We start from the raw sequence: 21,270 nt of genomic DNA on the forward strand, positions 1-21,270 counted from the left end.
GGTTTAGTTCCTCAAATGCCCAGAGCCTCCGCTCACCTCTAGAACTTTCTAGATGAGTTCTGCTCTGCTCGGTACCCTCCACTCTCCCTGCTCCCTACTTCTACTAGATTACCTCCTATTGACCTCTTAGGCCCCAGTGTGGAAATCACTTCCTCCTGGAGGCCCTCCCTGACTCCCCAGTGCCTGGCACAGAGCCCGCGCATAAGAGCTGTTTGCTGTAGGACTGCCAAGAGACCCCTGAACTGAGAACCAGGAACAGGCTGGCACAGTGCTGGGCCTGCTGGGGACATGGAGGAGATGGAGGCAGACCCCCTCCTTCCAAGGAGCGGCTCCTTTGGGCCGAGATCTCAGCTCAAGCCCGGGAGGCCAGGGAGGGGGCTGCCTCACAGGGATGCTTCTCTAGACAATAGCCTCCTCCGGGAGCCCCCATGCCAATTCCAGGCCATGGGAGTCGGCACTCACCTTCCGGGCGGGTGAACTCGCGGAAGGTGGGCAGCGAGACGACAGTGTGGGAGATGGTGTGCACTGGGTCCAACACGCAGGAGACGTCGCTCGGGCGGCAGGACTTGATGCAGCGGACTGTGTCTGTCTTCTCCTGGCGGAGCCTGTGGGGAACCACAGCACAGAGGCGGGTGGGTAAGTCGGAACCGCAGTGCCCACACAGGCTTTGGGAGGAGCGGCAGGTGGCCGGGTGGGGAGCCCCATCCCAGAGGCAGCTCCATCCGAGGACCAAAGCGGCCTCTGCGGCCTGGCTCCGGGCCTTCCTGCAAACTGGACCAGGACCCAAACGCCAGAGACACACTCCAGTTCCCATCTGCTCTGGCTGTGGGTAAGCAAAGCTTTGCTATTCGCCAACTGTACACACTGAGCTTCAGTTACAACAATTGTAAAATGCGTTCATTCATTCACTCGCTCTGCGGGTGTGTTTGGAGTGTCTGCTGGGTGCCAGGCACCAGGGAAACCAAAGCAAATGGTCGTGCCTACCCAGAGCCCTGAGCTAGGGGAGGCCCAGGGGAGTAAGGGAGGGAACACACAGAGTACCCTGCCTGGTGGCCAGCACGCAGGAGTGAGGTCTACAGGTCATGGCATGGACAGGAAGGGAGGAGAAGTTGAAGTCTGTAACGGGTCTATGTTCCAAGCATCGCGCTAGACTTAGTTTTAGAACCATCATCATCACGTGATTTTTAAAAATATCAGTATGAACTCACAGATGTCAACTATTTGATGGATTTAAACTCATTACAATTATTATCTTTTGTTGGAGTTCAAGTTTTCCCATCTTCAGCCAGAGGGAAAATCAGGCTGGCTCCTGAGTCCCTTTGACCCGGCCCCAGGAATCTGTGATGGGCCTGCTCTCCGGCCTGACACGGTGGCCCAGCCTTGTCTGGTACTCTGACTGGCCCAGCCATTTCTCCAAGAAGTCTTGGGCTTTTTGTTTTGTGTTGTTTTTTAGTGGCCAATGACATTTCAATCTGGATACCAGGCATGCTCAGGGCTACTGCGTTGGTCCTTGTTTCTAAGCCTCTTCAGTGGACATTTTTAAAAAGAAAATACATGGGGAGTTCATACTGATAACTCTAATTCAAATCAAGAACCACACAGTTCTCTATTACAAAGGATTCTTCTCTTCTATATTGCAAATCTCTTCTCTATTACAAAAGATATATTACTTTCTTCCATATGAGAATCCCGGTTCTTAAGAACACAGGAGATGATAGCCTATCCCATTGTTATTTATTTAGTTTATTTGATATTCTGACATAGTAGTCTCAGAATAGCAAAACTAAAATTACAATAATAACATAATTACTTAAAATAATACTTTTGGGGTGTGTTTTCTGTTTTACCTACAATTTTTAAATAGATGCACCGTAGCTGCATTGTCTGAGCATATAGTGCTTCATACTATTCTTTTTTCTCGCTTAGTTGTAGTCCTATGAGTAACCGTGCTTAATGCTTGTATGTTAATAATAGTTTGCGCCCTTTGTAAACACAGGTCTGTTTTGTTGGGTATAAATCCTTGGCTCACCTTTTCTTAAATATCCTAAGCATTCATCTTCCTCTGGCGTAAGTGTTGCTGTGAAAAAGTCTGAAGATAATAAACTTTTCCCCTTATAAGTCACTTGCCTTTTTTGCCTAAATGTTCATAGGTGGTTTGTTTTCTCTTTTCTTTAAAGTCCAATAATATCTTGGTGCTGATTTCTCTGAGTAGATATGTTCAGCTATGTTGTGTGTTCTTTCAATATGGAATTTCACATCTTTTTTTTTAATTTCTGGGAAGTTTCTTGAGTTACCATTTTTAGTGTTTATTTTGTCGCCCTGTTTTGAGTGAGTTCTTCAGAGATTTCTATTATCTATGCTCATCTTCTTGGCCTCCCCTCAGCACCTGTCACTTTGCTTTTTTATCTTTTTTTTTTTAACTTAAAAAATGTTTCTTCTTTTTGGTTTCTCTTTTTCATTAAGTATTTATTTCTGAAATTGCTTTTTGCTTTAATTTTAAATTACTTCTAGTTTTGTCACCTCACTTCTCAGTTTTTCCTAATTCCGACTTACATTTTCCTTCCACTTTTGATGGTTTTCCTCACGCTTTTACTATGTGTTGATGCAAGTTGCCTTTTCTATCTCATCTGTGAGTGGATCTTCCTGTTGTACTTTCATTACCCAGAGGGAGGTCATTCTGGTCCTTGTCAGCCCACAATAACTTGTATGGATTCAACCTTGATACTTTTTGGCTCATCATTTTTATATGAAATGAGTTTTCCTGAAATTTGAGACAGAGCCGTGTTTCACGGCGGGTTTTCTGAGTTCATGGAACTCCCTCTCCTGTCACCATGGGCGGCTTGCTTTCTGATATTCCTCTACATTCCCCTGTATCTTCTTCATCTATAGGTGCCTCTATATTGCCTCTTCATATATCACAACCTATATTGCCTCTTTCCTGCTCCACTTTCTACTGTTGACCCTTGAACAATGCAAGGATTAGAGTTGCTCACTCTCCACAGGGTCAAAAATCCCTGTATAACTTTGACCACCCAAAAAGTCACTACAAATAGCCTGTGGACTGGAAGCCTTCCTGATGAAATCATTAACACATTCTATATATTTTACATGTTATATACTATATACTGTATTCTTACAATATAGTAAACTAAAGAAAAATCTTTTCAAATTGTCACAAATCTCCAAAACATTTTCCAATATATTTTTTGAAAAATACTCCACATATAAACAGACCCACACAATTCAAACCCATTCTGTCCAAGGGTCAAATGTACTTTGTATCCAACAGTTTCACTGGAGTGTGAGATGCTGACCTTATGGGAAACCCTGATGGCTCAGCTTCAAGAGTTCTTAGGGGCTAAACGGCGCCATCCCTCCTGTCCTTCCGTGAGTGCCTTGCCCACACCGGTCCACTGGAATGAGCAAAACGGTCCCCAGTCTCAGCCGCTGTTCCAAAACAGATCTACCGCACTTCCTAGGGAAAACCTGTTGACTATTTTGGGGTCCTCACTGCTTTCCTGAACAGATGCCAGTATCATGCGGGTGGGCACGAACTGTACTGGGGGGACTCATAGGGGTTTTGTCACCTTGTTTACTTGTAAATGTTTTCTATGAATTTCTAAATTTTTTATCTAGTTGTTCGGTGTATTTTTTGGTTGGGAGCCAGAGAGCTTCAAACACTATGCTACGGCCTCTTCCCGGGGTCTGCGGACACGGCACCCGGCATCTCATTTGACCTGCCCGGCTCTTCCCTCTCCACCACCCTGCCTCCTGTTTAGCTCATAAAATACCCCGCCTGTACTTGACAATTACAGAATGGGCTTAAATACAGGGATTTCTGAGATGAGGCTAGAGTGATAATCTGACCAGGGCTGACTGATCCCAGGAACCCCGCCCTCATCATGGCATTTTAAGCAGCAGGGGCAGAGCATCAGAGAAGAGTGCAGAGCCAGATGCCTGGGTTCGAGTCCCAGCCCTGCCTGATTCTAGCTGTGCAACATTGGGCAGGTCAATCATCCCCTCTGGGCCTCCATGTTTCCACTGTAAAATGGGGACCATAATAGTCCATCCCCAACAAGACTGCTGTGAGGATTGAGTTGCTTGGACAGAGCCTGGCCCACAGGAAGTAGTAAATGCATTAGCTGTCATAGTTACTATCGTTACAATAATGATACTCATGATTGTCATTTCCCTTTGGGAGCTTGGCTAGTACAGTGACACACTCAAAAGTTCTACAGGTCAGGCCCTCTACATATCTGGCCCTGCTTGGACGCGTCCAGACCCTCTGAACCTTCATTTCCCATTTAAATCAAGATCCAAATGAATATCCAAGTACCTTCCAATGAACGAAGAAACCAACACTTAGTGACTACCGACTGTATGCTAGATATGGTCTCCTGTGTAATTAATTGCATGCAATCTTCAAAATAACCCAAGGTGGGCTTGAAGCTCTGAAGGGCAAATGATTTATTGAAGGTCACAACTAGTAAATGGCAAGGAGGACATTCAAACTGTTGCTTGTTTTTTTCTGCCCTGTGTGAACTCAGCAGCATATTAGACTACGGATATGGAGCCACAAGGAACAGCACCCAAGTAATTCAGGTATCACCCCCCGACACACACGCACTCGGGCACACACAGAGAGCCATCTGAGATGCCCAGCAGACCCCCTTACCAGGCAGGGAGTTCCGCAAGCAAGGGAAGGTGAGGACAGCTGGATGCTCCGTTGGCAGGAATGTTGTACAGGGACCTTGGTCGGGTATGTAAGGTCACTGGATGGCCTCTAACACCCCTGAGGGTTTCTCCCCCTTATCACTCCCATGGACATAAAGGCAGAGGGCTGCTCCCACCCTGGATTGTCTGAACCACGATGAGAGAGTAACTGAGAACAATGACTGAGTGAGTCCCTGCTGTGCCCTGCTGCCTTCACTCAGGACGTAAAAGTTGAATTAAGCCTTGAAAACGCCATCCATCCATCCGTCCATCCATCCATCACCCACCCATCCATCTGTACGTCCATATATTCATTCATGTTTACTGTCTCCTCCACTGGCCAAATACTGTGAAGTCACAGAGACTGGAGACACACCCCCTGCCCTCAAAAAGGCCCTGGTGCGGTGCGGGTGAGGGAAATAACAGCCACAAGATGACAGGGTGAGCGCTCCGATGGGGTATGCCCGGGGCTGGGGGAGCGCCACGCGGGAGGGGCTTCGCTCGGGAGCTGACTTCCGAGCTGAGCCTTCAGGGAGAAGGGTGATTTGCAGGATGGCGTGGCCCATGATAAAGCCAGGGGAAGGCACGGCCCTGCATGACCAGAACACGGGTAATGGGGTGAGCTGGAGTGGGAGGGTGGTGGGGCTGGCAGGGCCTTGAGTGCCATTCCAGGGGAGTTGGGCCTTTTGTTAGTAAGAGAAACACAGAAGGTTCTAAAGAGGAGGGACGTCACCAGACTGGCCCTTCAGACAGGTCCTCCGGCTACAGCTTGGAGAACGCACTGGAAGAGGGGAGGCGGGAAGCCCGTCCGGACCCAAGGACGGCCGCATGGGAGGCCTGGAGATGACTGGCGGGAAGCGCGCATGCTTCCGCGGCCCGTCACCCGCTGCCTCTGTCGTCAGGTTGCAAGGCAGAGTTATCCGCATGCTTGTCTTCCTCACAGGATGGCAAGGCTGGGGACCCCGCCCTCACACGTGATTGGAGGAAGAACCTTAGGATCGTGCCGGGTCCTTTACTTGATTCCTCTGTGGTGTTCTGCCTTCCCTCCTTCAGGTTTCTGCTTGGAAACAGCGCTGGCAATCACAGAAATGCCAGATAGTAGCATAAGCTGATGTGGCAGAAAGCTATCCATTCCTTCAACAGGTATGGGCAGAGTGCCCACCGTGTGCTAGACACCTTGCCAGGAGCTAGGGACACAGCACTGAGACAGACCTGGGCGCTGCTGTCACAGAGCCTTCTGCGTTGTGGAGAAGATGAATACAAAACACAGATAAACGGGAATTGCACTGTGATACCATCATGAAGGACTTAGAGGAAACAACTCAAGGGTACCCAGGAAGGCCTCACTGAGAAAGAACACTTTAAGCTGAGGTTTTACCAACATTCAGGCCAAGGGTGCAAAGCACGTGCAAAGGGCCTGAGGCAGCAAAGAGCTCGGCAGCACGGCTCAAGGAAAGAGAGCAAGGGGAGAACAATTTGAGGTCAGGCTGAAGGTGCACACATGGACCAAATTATGCAGGGCTTTGAGAGGCACGCTGGGGCTTGTGATGATGGCTTGGCTGGAATCACGAAGGAAATGAAGAGAGGGAGGTGGGTCGAGGCCCATGCTGAAGGTATTGTGCCAGAATAGAACAGTAGGAGCGATGGAATCAGCAGCTGTGGGATCTTGGGCTAACTGCTTGCCCTCTCTGAGTCACTATGGGGATGATACACCTGCCTTGCAGGACTGGAGGTAATGCAGAGGAAGGACCCGACGCACACTTAGTGGTTTCCACGAGCAGCACATGAATCGTGCTGTCCTTGGCCTCCTCCCAACACAGGGCTGGGATGCTCAGTGAGGCAACTGACCTCACTTGAGCAAGAGCCACATCCAAGATGCTGCCCATGTTCAGCGTTTTCCCACCAGGGGCTCAGGCTTCTCGTCCAGACAGACAGAACAGGAGGCTCGATCTCAGGATAGAGCTTTCGGTCTCCACTAAATGCTCAGCTCCAGGAGACACAGCAAGGAAAGCAGGCCGGGCCTGAGGACCGGGCTCCGCGGCCTGGCTCTGTCCCCCACAAATAGGCCGTGTAACGTTGGCCAAGCCCTTGCCCTTCTCTGGGCCTCGGTTTCCACATTTGTAAAATGCAAGGGGATGGAGCTCGAGACTCTCCGAAGACCCTTCTCAATCACCTCGTCCTTTGGGTCAGCACAAAATGGAGAAGAGATCATTCATCAGAAATGATACCCTGAGCCTCGTTCTCCTGCCCCTGGGCTCCCTGGTGGCAGGTGAGGTGACCCCCGCTGACAGGGACTCCCAGCACACACCACCATGTGGAAAACACGGTGGCACCTTCATCCCCTGCGGGCACCGGGCAGTGGCCGATGCTCGGCATGGCCTGGGGTGACGAGCAGCACAGACTCCCCACCACGCCAAATAAAACCCAGGCACACGAGGCATGCTGTGTGGGATCGCCTGCTCCAGCTTTATTAAAATCCCGGAGGGAGGGTCAGGAAAGCAACAGGAGGGAGCCCCCCACGGCCCAAAGCAAGTGCTCAGAGCTCTGCGGACACAAAGACGTAAAGCTTGGCCACAAAGGAGCTGACGGTGCCGTGGCGATAGAGGTCCATCTTGACGGTCAGGAGCAAGTCCCTGGGCTCAGGGACGGGCTTGGTGAGGGCCACCACCCCACTGTGGTGGCTCACCTTCCGGGTGGTGAAAAAGCCCTCCTCATTGCCGTCGGTGATGGCCAGCTGCATTCTGTCCCCGGGGACGGCACTGGAGGGGCCCATGCGGAAAATTACCGCGGGTACTTGGATGTTGGTGGGGAAAGAGAGGTGGTAGTAGGTTATTCTCAGAGGCAGCTTGGGGCACTCCTGAATCTCATGGCAAGGCAAGCGCTCGCAGCGGCTGTAAGAAAGGTGGACAGAGAGACAAGAAGAGGGTTAGGGCGAACTCAGCAAGCGGAGACACGACAGAGAGCGGGGGAAGCAGGGGCTTGCTGTGCAGGGCCTCCCGCCCCCCCTGGCCAGTTCAGCCGGGAAGAGCACCCCTCACTCACCTGGGGGAGGTGCTGTGGACCTCCGGCCGCTGACTCAGGCACTAGCCTTGTCCAACACCCTCAGGGGGTGCTGGGTGGCTGGGGTCAAGGGCTGCGCCTGGAGGGAGGTGTGCCCCTCCTCACTGGCAGAGCCCCACCCCGGCCACTCACCAGGCACACCCTGCCCTCTGAGTGTCGTCCGGGCTCCTGGCCCCTCGCCCAGTGCTCAAGGCAGCACAGGGCTCATGGGCGGGTTGTGGAGATGCCCCTGGAAGTGATCACCTCCACCCCAACCACCATGGCTACTGCCATTTATCAAGCGCTGGCCATTCACCACTGTGCATTCTCTGGCAGGGCCACTACAGCTGCACTGTGCGGATGCGTTGAGCGCCATTTGTCCGATGAGGAAACTGAGGCTGAAGGAGGCAGTGACCTCCCCAAGGTCACACAGTGAGGGAATAAGCCAGATCTGTGCTCAGACAGTGAGGCAGGGTCCCCATCCCCTCACCACGGCCTGCACTCCAGGCCCAGTTCCCCGCCTGGGACCACAGGACCACCCAGGCTTGGCGTGGAGACCGGGACAGGTTCCAGCTGCCCGTGACAGGTGGGGACAGGGACTATCTTTTGCCTTCTGAATGCCAACACCCCTTCCTAAGGCAGGCACAGACGCCTTAGGTGGCAAAGCCGAGGGGTGGAGCCCCACAGGACTCGGCAGAGCCCGCCCCGGCACGTCCTGCCGGCTTGACGCGGCTGGGACTCTCCAGGCAGAAGCACCTACTGTCCTCGCCTTCCACACAGCGACCTTTCAGCCTTTTACGTTTCTGTGCCTCGTGTGGGCTTACTCGGACTCATTTTACACTTGGCATTTACTGAGTGGGGTCCTTCTTATATCCTGCTCCCGGGTTCCTTCTTGGGCACGACAGGAGTCCTTTCACGTACCGACCTGAGCTCTTGGAAAGGACAGCCTGGAACGGGCTCCGCGGTACTAAATGCATGTGAGGGTCAGGAACGCTGAAGGGGGTGCCTGGGAGGGGCCCAGAGGCAGGGGGCGGGAAGGAGGAGATGGGCTTGGGCATGGCTGCAGGGCAAAGTCACCCAGTCCCGGAGCCACCCAGGCCCGACCAAACAGGAATGCTCCTGCTGACGTGGGAGACACACGGGGTGGTGCCCGGCACTGTGCTGGGCACGCCAGGGCTCCTGCTTCCACAGTTCACTTCCCTGTCCCACATCATTCTCCTTATGGTACCGACAGGAAGATGGAGCTGGTGAGAACACCGTCACTTCACACACACACACTCCCACACACCACACACGTGCACGCCAGTTGCTTCAGGTCTGGTCAGCAGGTGGCGCCAGAGACTCCTTCATGTGAATTAAGCTTTCCCACTTCCCCAGTGTGGCCTGTACCGTGTCCAAGGACAGGGTTTTGATGAGCCAGCTGGAAGCATCATTACCCTAGTCTGTGTGGGAGGCGGGGACTTGGGGTGTGCGTGATGTTCGGGTATAGCTCCTGCAGCCATTGCACACGAGAGCGTGATGCTCCCTCCTTGATGGTCTCCAGACCCCCAACCCAAGCCATTCACCAGAGCACCGCAAGCCCTTCCTCACAGTACACGTTTCTAGGCCTGGTTCCTTCTAGACCGCTCACCTCCAAGGGCGGGGTGTGTCCCTCTGGCTTTATCCCCAGTGCCCACAGGCTCGGCACCTACTGTGTGCCTAGCAAACATGCACACATGAATACAGCCGTCATTTTCCGGTCAGGTCCAACTTCCACTACCCTATCCTGCCCGGCCCCAAACCTCCTGGAACATCCCCTAAGCCACAGCTGCTGCATCCGGCGAACTGCCTGTCGGCCCGGGAATGGCACCGTCTTTGTCAGCGCGTATGTCTAGTCTTTGAGGAGGGACAGCCATCACGGCAACTACCGCAGAACAGAGCAGGGCCAGGTCCCTGGGACACACACCCTGGCTTCCCTCTAATGGCGCATGACGGAACGACATGCCCAAATTTTTCAGTTCAATGAATTTGATCCAAACCCCCAAGTTCTGCAGTTACTGAAAGCCACCAGACACCAGAGAAACAAGGTCCTCAAGGCCCAGTCCCCTCTCCCGGGAGGCGTGGCCACTCTGGCTACCCCCGGTCCGTCTGATGCCTGCAGCCATCCGTGCTGGCACTTCCCTGACTCTCGCGCTCTTGTCCTTCCGGAGATGCGCCCCAGGAAGCGGCCAGGCAGGGGGCTCCACCCGCTCCCCACCGGTGTGACACCCTCGGGCCAGGAGCTGTGCCTCGGAACCTGCCCCGCCGCAGCCTTGCTCTGGCCTCCAAGACCATGACTCTCAGGGGCTGGCCCCACCGAGGGGGTAAAGAGGATGTCTTCAGGGCCATCCCAGGCTCCGGGACACGGTGAACACCCCTCCTGTGGCGGAGGGGATCATGTGGTCGGTCTTCCCGGCCTGGTTGGTCTGTGAGGCCCAGGCCTGTGGCCTGTGGCCTGCGGTCCAGCCTGCTGGGTCGCGCTCTAGTTACCGCCCCTCAGCCACTGGGACACTGCCCAGGAGGAGGCTGTGTAGAGAGACAGAAGGCTGAGGCCCGGGAGGTGGGGAGGCGCCAGACGGAGACCGAGAGAGTCTGAGACCTGCCTGCCAAGTCTCCTGAATGTTAACCACAGAAGTGCTGGCCACTGGGTCCTCGAATACAACTCTTTTAGATTTTACTAATTGCTTTCTGAAGGTCAGACAATAAATTCTTCAAGAGGATTTTTGAGGAGGAGGAGGAAAATGGCCTGTAAAATAAAACACTGCAGGCTTAGGAGTTTAGTTTGGAGAAGGTCGGCCCCCATCACCTGGAGCTCCGGCTGGTGTCCAGCGACGGCTTGTCACTACGCTCACACTAAGCTCCTGTGGTTCAGAGTGACTTCCCTGACTGTGAAGGGGCAACCAGGATAAGATCCCCCTGGTCCTTCTACTTGGGGTTCCAGGCCCGGCACCCACTTCCTACACCAGACACTGGAACCCTGGCTGGTCCGTGATTCCTCAACAGGGATCCATAAAGGAGAAAACTGCAACCAGATAGATTCCTGCAGGCACACAGGCCCTCAGGAGCCCACGTGTTGTGCCATCTGAGGACCAAGCAACTGGGCAGTCACAGCTGGCAAGCTGCAGAGCTAGAACAGCGACAGTCCCCTGAGGAACGCTACTCTGACTTGCTGTGTCCCCAGGAAGAGAGACTGGATGGCTAATTATCACCCTCCTCGCCGCCTCCAGCCCTGACCCTCACTGCCCTCCAGTCCTTGGCGAGCGGGTACTCTCAGCCCCATGTTGCATGCAGAAAGGGCCCCTGGGTGGCCAAGAGACTGACCCAAGGCCTTGGCACCGAGAAATAAGAGCCAGGCCCTGGTTGCTCCCCTCTCCGCACAGCCTTGCAGGCCGTGCCCCACCCCAGACACCAGGGGCACCCCCATCTTCCCTGCATCCGTACATGGGTCAGTTAAGAGTGCCTTGGGGTGCCTAGCACGCTGCACCAGGGCTGAACCTAGGCTGGCTTCACGGAGGGGCTCTGCAGCACCATCACAGGAACTGGAGGGTGACATCACCAACCCCCGCACAGCTGAGAATATGGAGGCTCCAGAGCTTAAGGGACCCGCTCAGGGGCAAGGTCCCTGGAATGGACTGAGCTGGGAGGCAAACCCAACGGGCCTGACTTCAAAGCCAGCATCTCCCCAGAAGGCCAAAGCGCCCCCACGAGGCTTGAGAACAGCACAGCGGCTTGGCCTGGCCCTCCTCAGGCCAGCACCCTCAGCGCGGGGTCTGCCCCATGCCCGGCTCTATCCTCCTGCACCCCTGCCCAGGGCACTGGGTGGCACTGGTGAGCAACATGTGCATCAATCCCTCGGCCATCTTCCTGGAGGGCCACCTGCTTGGGGCCTCACCCTCCCGCTTCTTGCCTTTACAGTGTGTGGGAGTCCATTTCCTGCCCTTACTTACAGAAAATGATGAGCCACCAACTATCAGCTCCAGGGACAGGCTGAGGAATCCACAGGATGGGGACAGATCAGGCCAGGGGCATCCACCCTCACCCTATGAGCAGGATGCTGCTGACAGGGGTCCCTGCTGACAGCTCATTTCATTGCAGGGAACTCCTTCACGCCCCTGCTCGATGCATGACCACAGCTCAACTCCAGTCCCGCCCGACTCCCTCCTCTCTGCCCATCTCAGCTCCTCCCTCCCCTGAGCATTGCCTCCTACCCCAGGCACTCCGCCTCCCGCCCAGCCAGGTCTCAGCACCTCACTCTGTGGCCATTGCTGCCTCTGCACATGCTCTTGGGAGGTGCAGTGCAGGGTATGGGGACTTTTGGGGCCCACTGTCTGCCCAGGTGCCTGCACATAGTAGGCTCACAGTCCCCAAATAAGTAAATGACTTTCCCCAGCACTTACAGTGGCACCGGATTCAGCAGTATGAGGGGGCGGAGCCAGGTCTGCAAATTTCAGCCACAACCTCAGAACTCGAAGCCAACCTGCCCGCCGTCAGGCTAAGGAGGCATGAAGACCCCTGCACAGGGTGGTCCCCTGCAGTCCCTTCCCCTTTTGGTTTCGTGGCTGTGTGTGAGTCAAAGTCAATGTCGAACAATAGCCAGTCTCCCAGAATCCTCAAACCCTGACACAGACAAAAGGCTTGGGAGCAAGGGAACTTATGACAACAGCAGGGCCTCACACAGAGAACACAGAACTGTTCTGACGGCTCTACGGAGCGCCATCACTGCCTGCTGGGTTGCTGCACAACCCGCAAGCTCTTTGGAATGCTGCACACTTGCAAACCCAATTCTGGAGTGGCTTTTCCCTAACTGGGGCACAGGACGGAAGCGACGTGTCTGGTTTCCAGGCAGACAAAAACTCACGCAGGGGGGACAGTGCAGGCCTTGGGGAGGTGGTGAGGCCGGTGGAGGCCCACCCCAAATGCTGGGAGGAACACAAAGGGCTGCCAAGGAGATCGTGCATCTGAGCAATGGCACTTGGCAAGTAGATGGCTGGGCTAAAACCACAACCCTGGGCAGCCAGCCCTCAGGGCTGAGCAAGTGGACACTGAGGCAGGGCACATTGTCTAAGAAGGCACTGACCCTTGGTGGGCAGAGCAGGCTCAAGGTCGAGAGGCCAAGGCACACAGTCAGCCCAGCTGCGTGCTGGCTTTGCACATTAACAGGGGCTAGAGGCAGGGGTCATGAGTCCAGCTCCTGAAATTGGCTCCCAGCATGGAGCTTGTCCTCAAACCACTAAGAGTGGTGCTAAATAAGACCTGCTGAATAAAACTGGGGGCCAGGTGGGGCATGGTGAGGCCGGAGGGTCCTCCCTGCTCCCTGGGGAAGGTGCTCTTGGACACCCCAGTGGGCGTCCTGGGGGCCTGGGAGGGACTGAGCTCCCAAGAGCAAACAGACACTCAGCTTCAAGCAGACAACAAGGAACCTTCCATGCTGTTCCTGCGCAGCCACTGGGCTGGACGGGATCAGGCTTTCAGGTAGGGCTGCCTAATAATGACACCCCGACAGGCCACAGGCTCACCCGAAATCATTGCCACCTTCCTCTGGGCCAGAGCACATTCTGGTGTCTGCACTTCACAGATAAGGAAACCGAGGCCCAGAGAAATGAGGCCTGGCTCCCCGCACAGGTTCACCTGAGAGCAGGCCCATGACCTTCAGTTGATTTGAGTTCACTACCTTGGCTTTCTGCAACCAGTCTTGCTGGCGTTAGGGGCCTGAGAATCAGGGGTCCTCAGGCTGATACTCCCATACGGGTGCAGCTCATTAACCTCCAACCACGCCGGGAGCCGTGCCCCCAGGAAGGCCCACACAGACAGACTAGCGCAGGCCGAGGGACTTACGTGTCTGCGGAGCGGCGGTAGTTCTTGGGGCACTCGAAGGCCAGGCAGCGGAAGCCACCCTGGATGTTGAAGCAGGTCTCGTTGATGGAGCAGTTGTGGATGCCGGTCACACACTCGTCAACGTCTACAAGAGACCCCAGGGCAGCACGGTGAAGGCCAAGGCCCCGGAGCCCCCCTTCAGAACTCCTGAGGTGGGGGTGCCCAGGCTTCCCACCAGTGGGAGGTGGGGGGCAATCAGGCCATCCACGCCTCCACTGGCTGCGCCAGAGATTTATATTCATAGAGTTTATTATCCACAATCGCTGGACTGAGCCGAACAGTGACCACAGCAGGCATCATACAACGGCCCTGGGAGAGCGCTAAAGAATTCTCTGAATTCTCTAACAGTTCAAGGACGCAAGCACTGTCACCATCCTCGTTTTAGGCGGGGCTCACAGAGGCTCCGTGCCTCGTTGGATGTTTTAAGTGGCAGTGTTGAGCTTTGAACCCAGAACACTGGTGCCAGGGTCTGTGCCCTAATGAGCCAGCACCTCTCCGTGGCTGCGAGCCCATCACCCTGACCTCCTCTGCAGCGTGTACGTGACACCCTAGCAGGGAAAGGGCAGAAGGGACTACCCCATGTTACAGATGAGGAAACTGAGGCTCAAAGGGGTGTCTGGGGGGGTGACATTGGGGCTGGACCGTGACCAAGCCTGGGGCACTGTCACGAGAGGGTCCTGGGTGGGCACGGGGAGCTGCCCCCACTTCCACAACTCTCTGGAGCAGCCAAATGTGGGGTCCAGGGGACACCGCCAAGCCTGGGAGGCACGTGTTAGGAGGTCCAAACACCCCATCACTGGGGGCAAACCCTGAGCCTAAAGGCCGAGGCTCAGGAATGTGTTTTGCTGTGTCTGGCAGGACCCCAGGCTGCAATGCGGGAGCCTGGCCAGGAGCAGGGAAGTCATCTGCTCCATGAGAAATGCGAAAACAAAGCGACTTCCATCCAGAACTCTGGGCAGGCTGAGTGGGTCCCTCCCAGGAAACGCCACGGCTCCCGCCCGCCTTGATCAAAGTCACCTTCTTCATGAGCAGAAGTGACATTTGCAGAACACAGGGCCTTGGGACCTCTGGGCTGACAGCCACGCCGAGGGGCCCATGAGGAAGAGGCTGGGCCAACCCAACCTCTGGATCTAGCCTCTGGGGCGGTTCCCAGAAGGGAAGCGATGTGTCTGTTGCAAGATCGCTCATTCACAAATATCTACTTACACCCCGTCTCAGCTACTGAAGGGATGGCCCCAGGACACATGCCGACCCTTGGGTGCTCTTAGGTATAGGGGCTGAGTAAGGACGGAGGCCACCGGCCCCTCGTTTGGCCTGTGCTGGCGCAGACCCCCGGCCCCAGAGGGCCCTCAGTCAGTGTTCAGACCTCAGGGCTGGCACACACCCAAGCAGCCCCATCCCCTTGGCTCCTAGGGACAGAAGCCTCCACCGTCTGCTCACTGTTTGCCCTTAATGGCTGCAGCACCTGGTGGGCAGCAAGGGCTCACCAAGGGGCTGAGGAGAGCATGAGCAGCAGTGGGGCTGGGGTCTCCCGGGTACCACCTTCCCATTTCGCCTGTGGAGGGCAGGCGGTCAGCCCCTGGTCCAGCCCCCCTCGGGTTGCTGAGGGCAGGGCAGGACGGCTCCGAACCCCGAGGACAAGCATTGCAGGTGTGGGACAACAGGGTGCATGTGGCCCCCAGGTCAGGGAAGCACATCCCCCCGACAGTGCAGGGTGCCAGGCACGGTCTGAGCAGCCCTGGCGAGTCCCACAAGGCTCACCTTGGCAGTTGCGGCCGTTGGGGGCCAGCCTGTATCCGGACAGGGGGCAGCTGCACTGGAAGCTTCCAGGGGTGTTGATGCAGCGGTAGGAGCAGATGTGGCCCCCGGTGGGCAGGGCGCACTCGTCAATGTCTGTGATGGCAAAGCCCCCCCTCAGCATCCTGTGTGCACCCTGGTCGGGCTATGTCCCCTCAGTGGGCCAGGCTGGGGCAGCTACAGAGACTTCTGGTGTCTGAAGGGGAAACTGAGGCCCAGAGAGGGGCGGGGCCGAGCCTAGGGTCTCACAGCATGTTCACGGTGTGCAGTGTGTATGGATGGGGGAAGGAGGCAGAATGGGCAGCCGGGCAGAGGGGAAAGGCTTGGGGCTTCAGAACACACTGCGCAGGTGCCAGCAGGCTGCAAGCACAGCCTGACGCTAAATATTATAAATGTACTAATAAGAAATACACCTTACATGGAAACACAAACAATCACAGTAACAGTTGCTGTTTAAGCCCCTACCTACAGTGTGCCAGGCACTTCTGAGTCACCATCCAGTTTAAGCCCCCATAGGCTGGCCAGTCTGGGATTAACCCCTGCCAGGCTATACAGGAGGGCACCCCACCTGGTGAGGGGCTTCAAGAGGCCAGAGGCAGACTGCACGTCATGGGTGCGGGCGGCCCCTAAGCCCCCTCCCCACCCTGGGTCACACTTGACCATGAAGCCCTTCCATAGGCAACTCAAGGTCCCGGCTGCCAGGGCCATCACACCTCCAGGAGTTTAAGAAAAATCCATGCATGGATTTGCTCCTTCCTAAACCTCACGCTTGATGATGGGACAAGTGTATCCAAATGAATCTCCGTTCAAGAGGAAAAAGCAAACCACCTGCCAGCCTGAAAGGGCATAACTAGAAGGGGGTGAGGGTGCTCCCCACTCAGCCAGTGGGGTGCCCTCACCTTCGCAGGTGACCCCGTCCACGTCGCTGAGCTGGTAGCCTCGCCGGCAGTAACACTGGTAGGAGCCGTACACGTTGGCACACTCCTGGCTGCAGGGGCTGCTGTTACACTCGTTCACGTCTGAAAGAGAGAGGGTCCCCACACGCCACTGCTCAGAGCCTCGTCACCTGCCCCTGGAGGGGCCATGGACACAGCACCTCAAGTTAACACACATGGGGAGCCAGGGGGCCCGCTCTCTCAGTGGAGGCCCGGGGACCCACCTGGGGTCATCCAGAGGGAGAGAGGTTCCTGCTGCAGCCCCCCAAAGCTGAAGGATCTGGAACCCCTCCTCACCACTCACGTCAGGATGACAGTGAAGCCTCCAGGCTTGGCTCCTTCAAGTTTGGCCCCAGGGGGAAATCTCATCCCGCCCCCATGCCCCACCCTTCACCCTCTCTGCAGATGGGGGCCCTGCGTGACCTAGTTAATACACCAGCACTCCTGCATATCCAACACTTAGAACTCACCCAGCCACTCAGCAACTCTGGACTCTCGCTCATCCATTCCCTTTGTCTAGAGCAGGGATCAGCACACATCTGGCCCACCACTTATTTTTATAAATAAAGTTTTATTGGAACACAGCCACACTCATTTACCAGAGTCTATGGCTGATTTGGGGGCTACACTGGCAGAGTTATGTAGTTGCAACAGAGACTAAAAAAAGCCTAAAATATTTACTATGTGCCATTTAGGAAAAAAGTTTGCCGACCTCTGGCCTAGAGGCTGCTTTTCACATTTGCTTACTTCTAATTCTTCGCAGAGCAGAAGGGGTGAGCCGCCGGTGAGTAGCTGAGAACAACCACTAGCCTCTCACCCCATAGCTCAGCCCAGCAGCCCCCACATGCCCAGCAAGGCCACCAGCTGGTCACCTGTTCACTTGCTCACCTCTGCCCAGGGCAGTTTCTCAGCATATCCTAGACACACTCCCTGAAGGCAGGAGCCGTGTTCTTGCTACACACCTTGGGCAGGCAGGCAGGCAGGTGTGTGTGTGTGTGTGTGTGTGTGTGTGTGTGTCTGTGTGTGTGTGCGCACGCACACTTTACAAGAGCTTAGCGGAATAATATAGCAAGGCTGTGTGTGTGTGTGTGTGTGTGTGTGTGTGTGTGTGTGTGTGTGTGTCTGTGTGTGTGTGTGTGTGTGTGTGTGTCTGTGTGTGTGTGTGTGTCTGTGTGTGTGTGTGTGTCTGTGTGTGTGTGTGTGCGCACGCACACTTTACAAGAGCTTAGCGGAATAATATAGCAAGGCTGGCCAGTCCCGGCTTTGTGTCCACAACATCGACCATGATGCACATATGGACGTCTACTTCTTGGTCACAAGGAGTGACCGGGGAGAGCGTCAGCCTGAATGATAATGACAATACCAGCAGTCTCCACACTGCCAGCACCTTAAACAAGTGTCCAGCTTTTGTTTCTCCTTGACACATCACCCCTGGCCCCCACGAGGACCCGGATGCCTCCAAAGCCCACGCTCTTAGCCATATCCCACGCAACTTCCTCAGCCAGCGTGTGAAGCCCCACGTGCACAGCCTTGGCTTGTGGACGTCACCAGCCCTTCCAGGGCCCAGGGGATCGGGGTGGGCCGTGATCCACGGTAAGCTGCCTCTCACAGCCACTTCTGCACCGACACAGCACTTAACTCACACTCAGGAAACAGACGTGAGTCTGCAGAGCGAAGGCGGCACCCTGCAGAGGAGGCAGAGGTCACGGCCCCCGCCCCCGCCCTCACCTTCACAGGACCGGCCATCGGCAGACAGTCGGAAGCCCCTGGTGCAGCTGCAGAAGTAGGAGCCCGGCGTGTTCTCACACTTGTGGCCGCACAGACGGCCGGGGTAGCGCCGGCACTCGTTGATGTCTGCAACAGAACAGGGCGCCAGCTCAGGGGGGCGTCCACCCACGGCAGGACACACTCTGCCTCCTGCCAGTGGCGGCAGCTTCGCACCTTTGTGTCCACCTCCCTCAGAGGAGAGAGGCGGTGACTTATCTCAAAGGCACAGCGAGTCGGCAGGGGAGCTGGCACCACACCCCAGCCTGTCTGCCCTTGGGTTGGGCAAGTCTCCCACTCCTTCAATAACAGTGTGCTGGGCATGGGCCCGCCTGCCAGCTCTCCACCCCAGAGCCCAGAGGGATCTGACACAGTGCCATGGGGGCAGGCAGGACAGGTGCCACCTCCCCTGACCACACTGGCTTGGGGATGGCAGGCGCCAGCCAGCAAGGTCTGGCCCTAATCCTGCTGGTTGGCCACCATGCTCTTTGGTTCTTTCTATCGTGGACTATGTGCACACATGCAGGTCGCTGGTGAACTCCTGAAATCTCTAATTTTGGGCATGTGTAGAGTGGGCTGGAGTCTCATGAACACTTGAAGGTTTTGGGTCGAGCCGAGCACCTGTTCTGCAGGTCGGGAACCTGGCTCACACTGGGGGGGCAACCGCAGAGCTGGGGCTCGAGTGGGGGTGTCCTGACCCAGGGTCTTTTCCCTCGGACTGCCTGCACCTGGGGTTTTCTGCTGAGGAGTGGGCCATGGGCACTGCAGCGTGCCACAGGCTGGATTCTCTTTGGCCCCGCCTGGTTGGGCCCCCAAGGCCTACAGGGACACCCACATACCCACACATGTCCTGCTGATTCCATCGAAATAGTAACCAGCCTTGCATTCGCAGCGGAAACTTCCAGGGGAGTTCACACAGAGGTGCCCTGGCCCACAGGGCTCGGAGGACGGCGAACACTCATCCACATCTTGCAAAGGAGAAAGACACATTGAAAAATCTTTAGTGGTTTTTTCCCTAAGATGATCAGAAAGAAAGACAAAAAAAGGAGCAAACTAATATGGACACTGACAAAGCAGCATCAGTTATTCTTCAACATGATTTCACAGAGCACCTACTATGTGCCGGGCCCCAGGCTGGGGAGACAGCTGACCTGGATGCAGCCGCTGCTCTCAGGGGACTCCTGTTTTGGCTAGCCAGCAATGCCCCTAGTTAAGGCAGGAAGTGCCCAATGACCCAGGGGACACGCTGGGCAAGTGCTCTGGGAGTTATAGGGAGGAAGACTCCTTCCAGCTGGCAGGGACCTGGGCAGGCTGGGTGCAAGAGCCTTTGCTCAGGATCCCAAGGAATGTAGGAGCAGGTGGGCAGAGAGAATAATGTAAGCAAAAAATCACAAAGAAGGGGCAGGGCTTGTCTGGGGGGCGACAAAACCTATTCCATCTGCACTGTAAGGTTTGTGAAGTTGGGGCCAGCTCAGAAGGACTGAATTGTAAGCAGGAGCATCTGTCCTCTGTCACCAGAGGGGAACTGTCACCAGTGAGGGCTATGAACAGGGAAGATGAGGGGTCTCAGCTCAGGACCAACTAGGCAGAATGAAGAGGAAAGAGCTGAGGGTGGCATTCTACTGCAGTGGTCCAGGCAATAGATGATGAAGACCTATGCTTGGAGGTCTGGGATGGATGGGCAGGTGGAAACAGCCTCACTTTGAGAACCTGCTCTCCCCTTCCAGAAAAGGGAGGGGTGTGCTGGGAGAAGACAAGAGAGCTGATTTCAAATAGACATTGCCTTTTTTAATACCAACCAACACAACGGGTTCCCTCCTCGTTGAGATGGTAGCCACGGCCACAGTTGGGCACGTTCTTCTGGCATGTATAGGAACCCTCCGTGTTGATGCAAGTCTGCCCAACAGGGCACGGGGCACTGATGCTTAAACACTCATTGATGTCTACAGCATGGAGAGATGGAGATGGCACCGTTAAACATGGAGGGCTTCCCAAGCCCAACAGCTGGATCTCTAAAGAAAACCCACTTCCCTCCTCTTTGCAAAACCACAAACAAGATGTACAACTGTGCCCTCAACCTGGACCACACAGCAGCCTGGTTCCCAGATTTCGCCAGCACACGCCACCTTCAATACCACCTCCTGGTCCATCTTCCTGCCCTGAAACCTTCAAAACTTCCCTCCTTGCTGCACCCAGTCTGAAGCTGCCTGCATGGCTTTCAGAGCCTCCCATGATCACGGGGCAATGTCCCTTCCGAGTCCTACAGGACTCCAGCCCACAGCGTGGACTCAGCAATCCAGGTGCCACTGACATGGAATATGGAGCATCTTTACTGAGCAGGGCACAGGGCAAAGGGAGACAGAGAGAAAGCCGTTCCCTCGTTGTCGGAATTCTTGCCCAGCAAGGCTCTGGGCTCCTCCAGTGACTAGCTGGGCCCTTCCTGCTCCCAGCCTCTCTCTGGCCAGCGTCCCCTGCAGCCCAGGCTGGAGCCCTAACAACACAGTTACATCTCCCAGAGCGGACCCTCGGGGCCCACCTCGCCTCTGTTCACGTCGTCCCTGCCTGGGAGGCCATGTCCCCGTGTGCCTGGTAAATAGTTTTACAGCTTGAGTGCCACCTTCCTGCCCACCCCCATCTGGCTCCTTGGCTGGCTCTGACTCGGCCAGGCCGGGAAGGGCTGCCCACCCCACATCCGCCGCACAGGTCTCCCTCCTCGCCTGTGCCCAGGTCACCCATCTGTCCACTTCTCCCGCTCAAACACAGCGCAAACTGCACGGACTGAATTCCTACTAGGTTCAGACACTTCCAAAGCATCTGGGATGGGGGTGGAGGGAGAAGGGAGTAACGGTAGAAGGTCCCTGAGCTGAAGTAAAAAAAAAAAGGATCAGCTGTGCTGCTCCCCTCCCAGCCCGGCCCCCTCTTAACAGCTGAGGGATCAGCCCAGCCCCCTCCCTCCCCTGGAGTCAACCCTCTTGTGCCAGCCAGCCCTTTAGTTTACAAGAGCTTTTATACTCATTCCTGCCCTTGACCACCACGGTTAGCCTGTCAGTCAGTTGGGACCAGGATTACTGTCTGCATTTTATAAGCAGGAAGCTCCCCGATGGCAACGCTGGAGTCAGGGCCCATTCAG

The 21,270-nt window shown here is 55.6% G+C and overlaps 1 protein-coding gene across 2 annotated transcripts in view; it reads right to left on the reverse strand.

Moving 5' to 3' along the window:
* The window catches only part of FBLN1 (fibulin 1), an 80,260-nt gene that overhangs the window by 23,915 nt on the left and 35,075 nt on the right, over positions 1–21,270 (reverse strand). Inside the window, exons 9-15 of one of the 2 annotated variants that reach the window (XM_036906592.2) lie at positions 19,940–20,083; positions 18,980–19,108; positions 18,105–18,230; positions 16,341–16,460; positions 15,406–15,537; positions 13,606–13,729; positions 463–605 (exon numbers count right to left, since the gene is read on the reverse strand). In XM_036906592.2, the coding sequence (XP_036762487.2) occupies positions 463–605; positions 13,606–13,729; positions 15,406–15,537; positions 16,341–16,460; positions 18,105–18,230; positions 18,980–19,108; positions 19,940–20,083 (918 nt within the window). Of the gene's footprint in view, positions 1–462; positions 606–7,153; positions 7,605–13,605; positions 13,730–15,405; positions 15,538–16,340; positions 16,461–18,104; positions 18,231–18,979; positions 19,109–19,939; positions 20,084–21,270 lie in introns of those variants that run through there. The other variant, XM_036906591.2, reaches the window with a different exon arrangement.

This window comes from Manis pentadactyla, chromosome 10 (genome assembly GCF_030020395.1).
Source record: "Manis pentadactyla isolate mManPen7 chromosome 10, mManPen7.hap1, whole genome shotgun sequence".
NCBI classification, from domain to species: Eukaryota; Metazoa; Chordata; class Mammalia; order Pholidota; family Manidae; genus Manis; species Manis pentadactyla.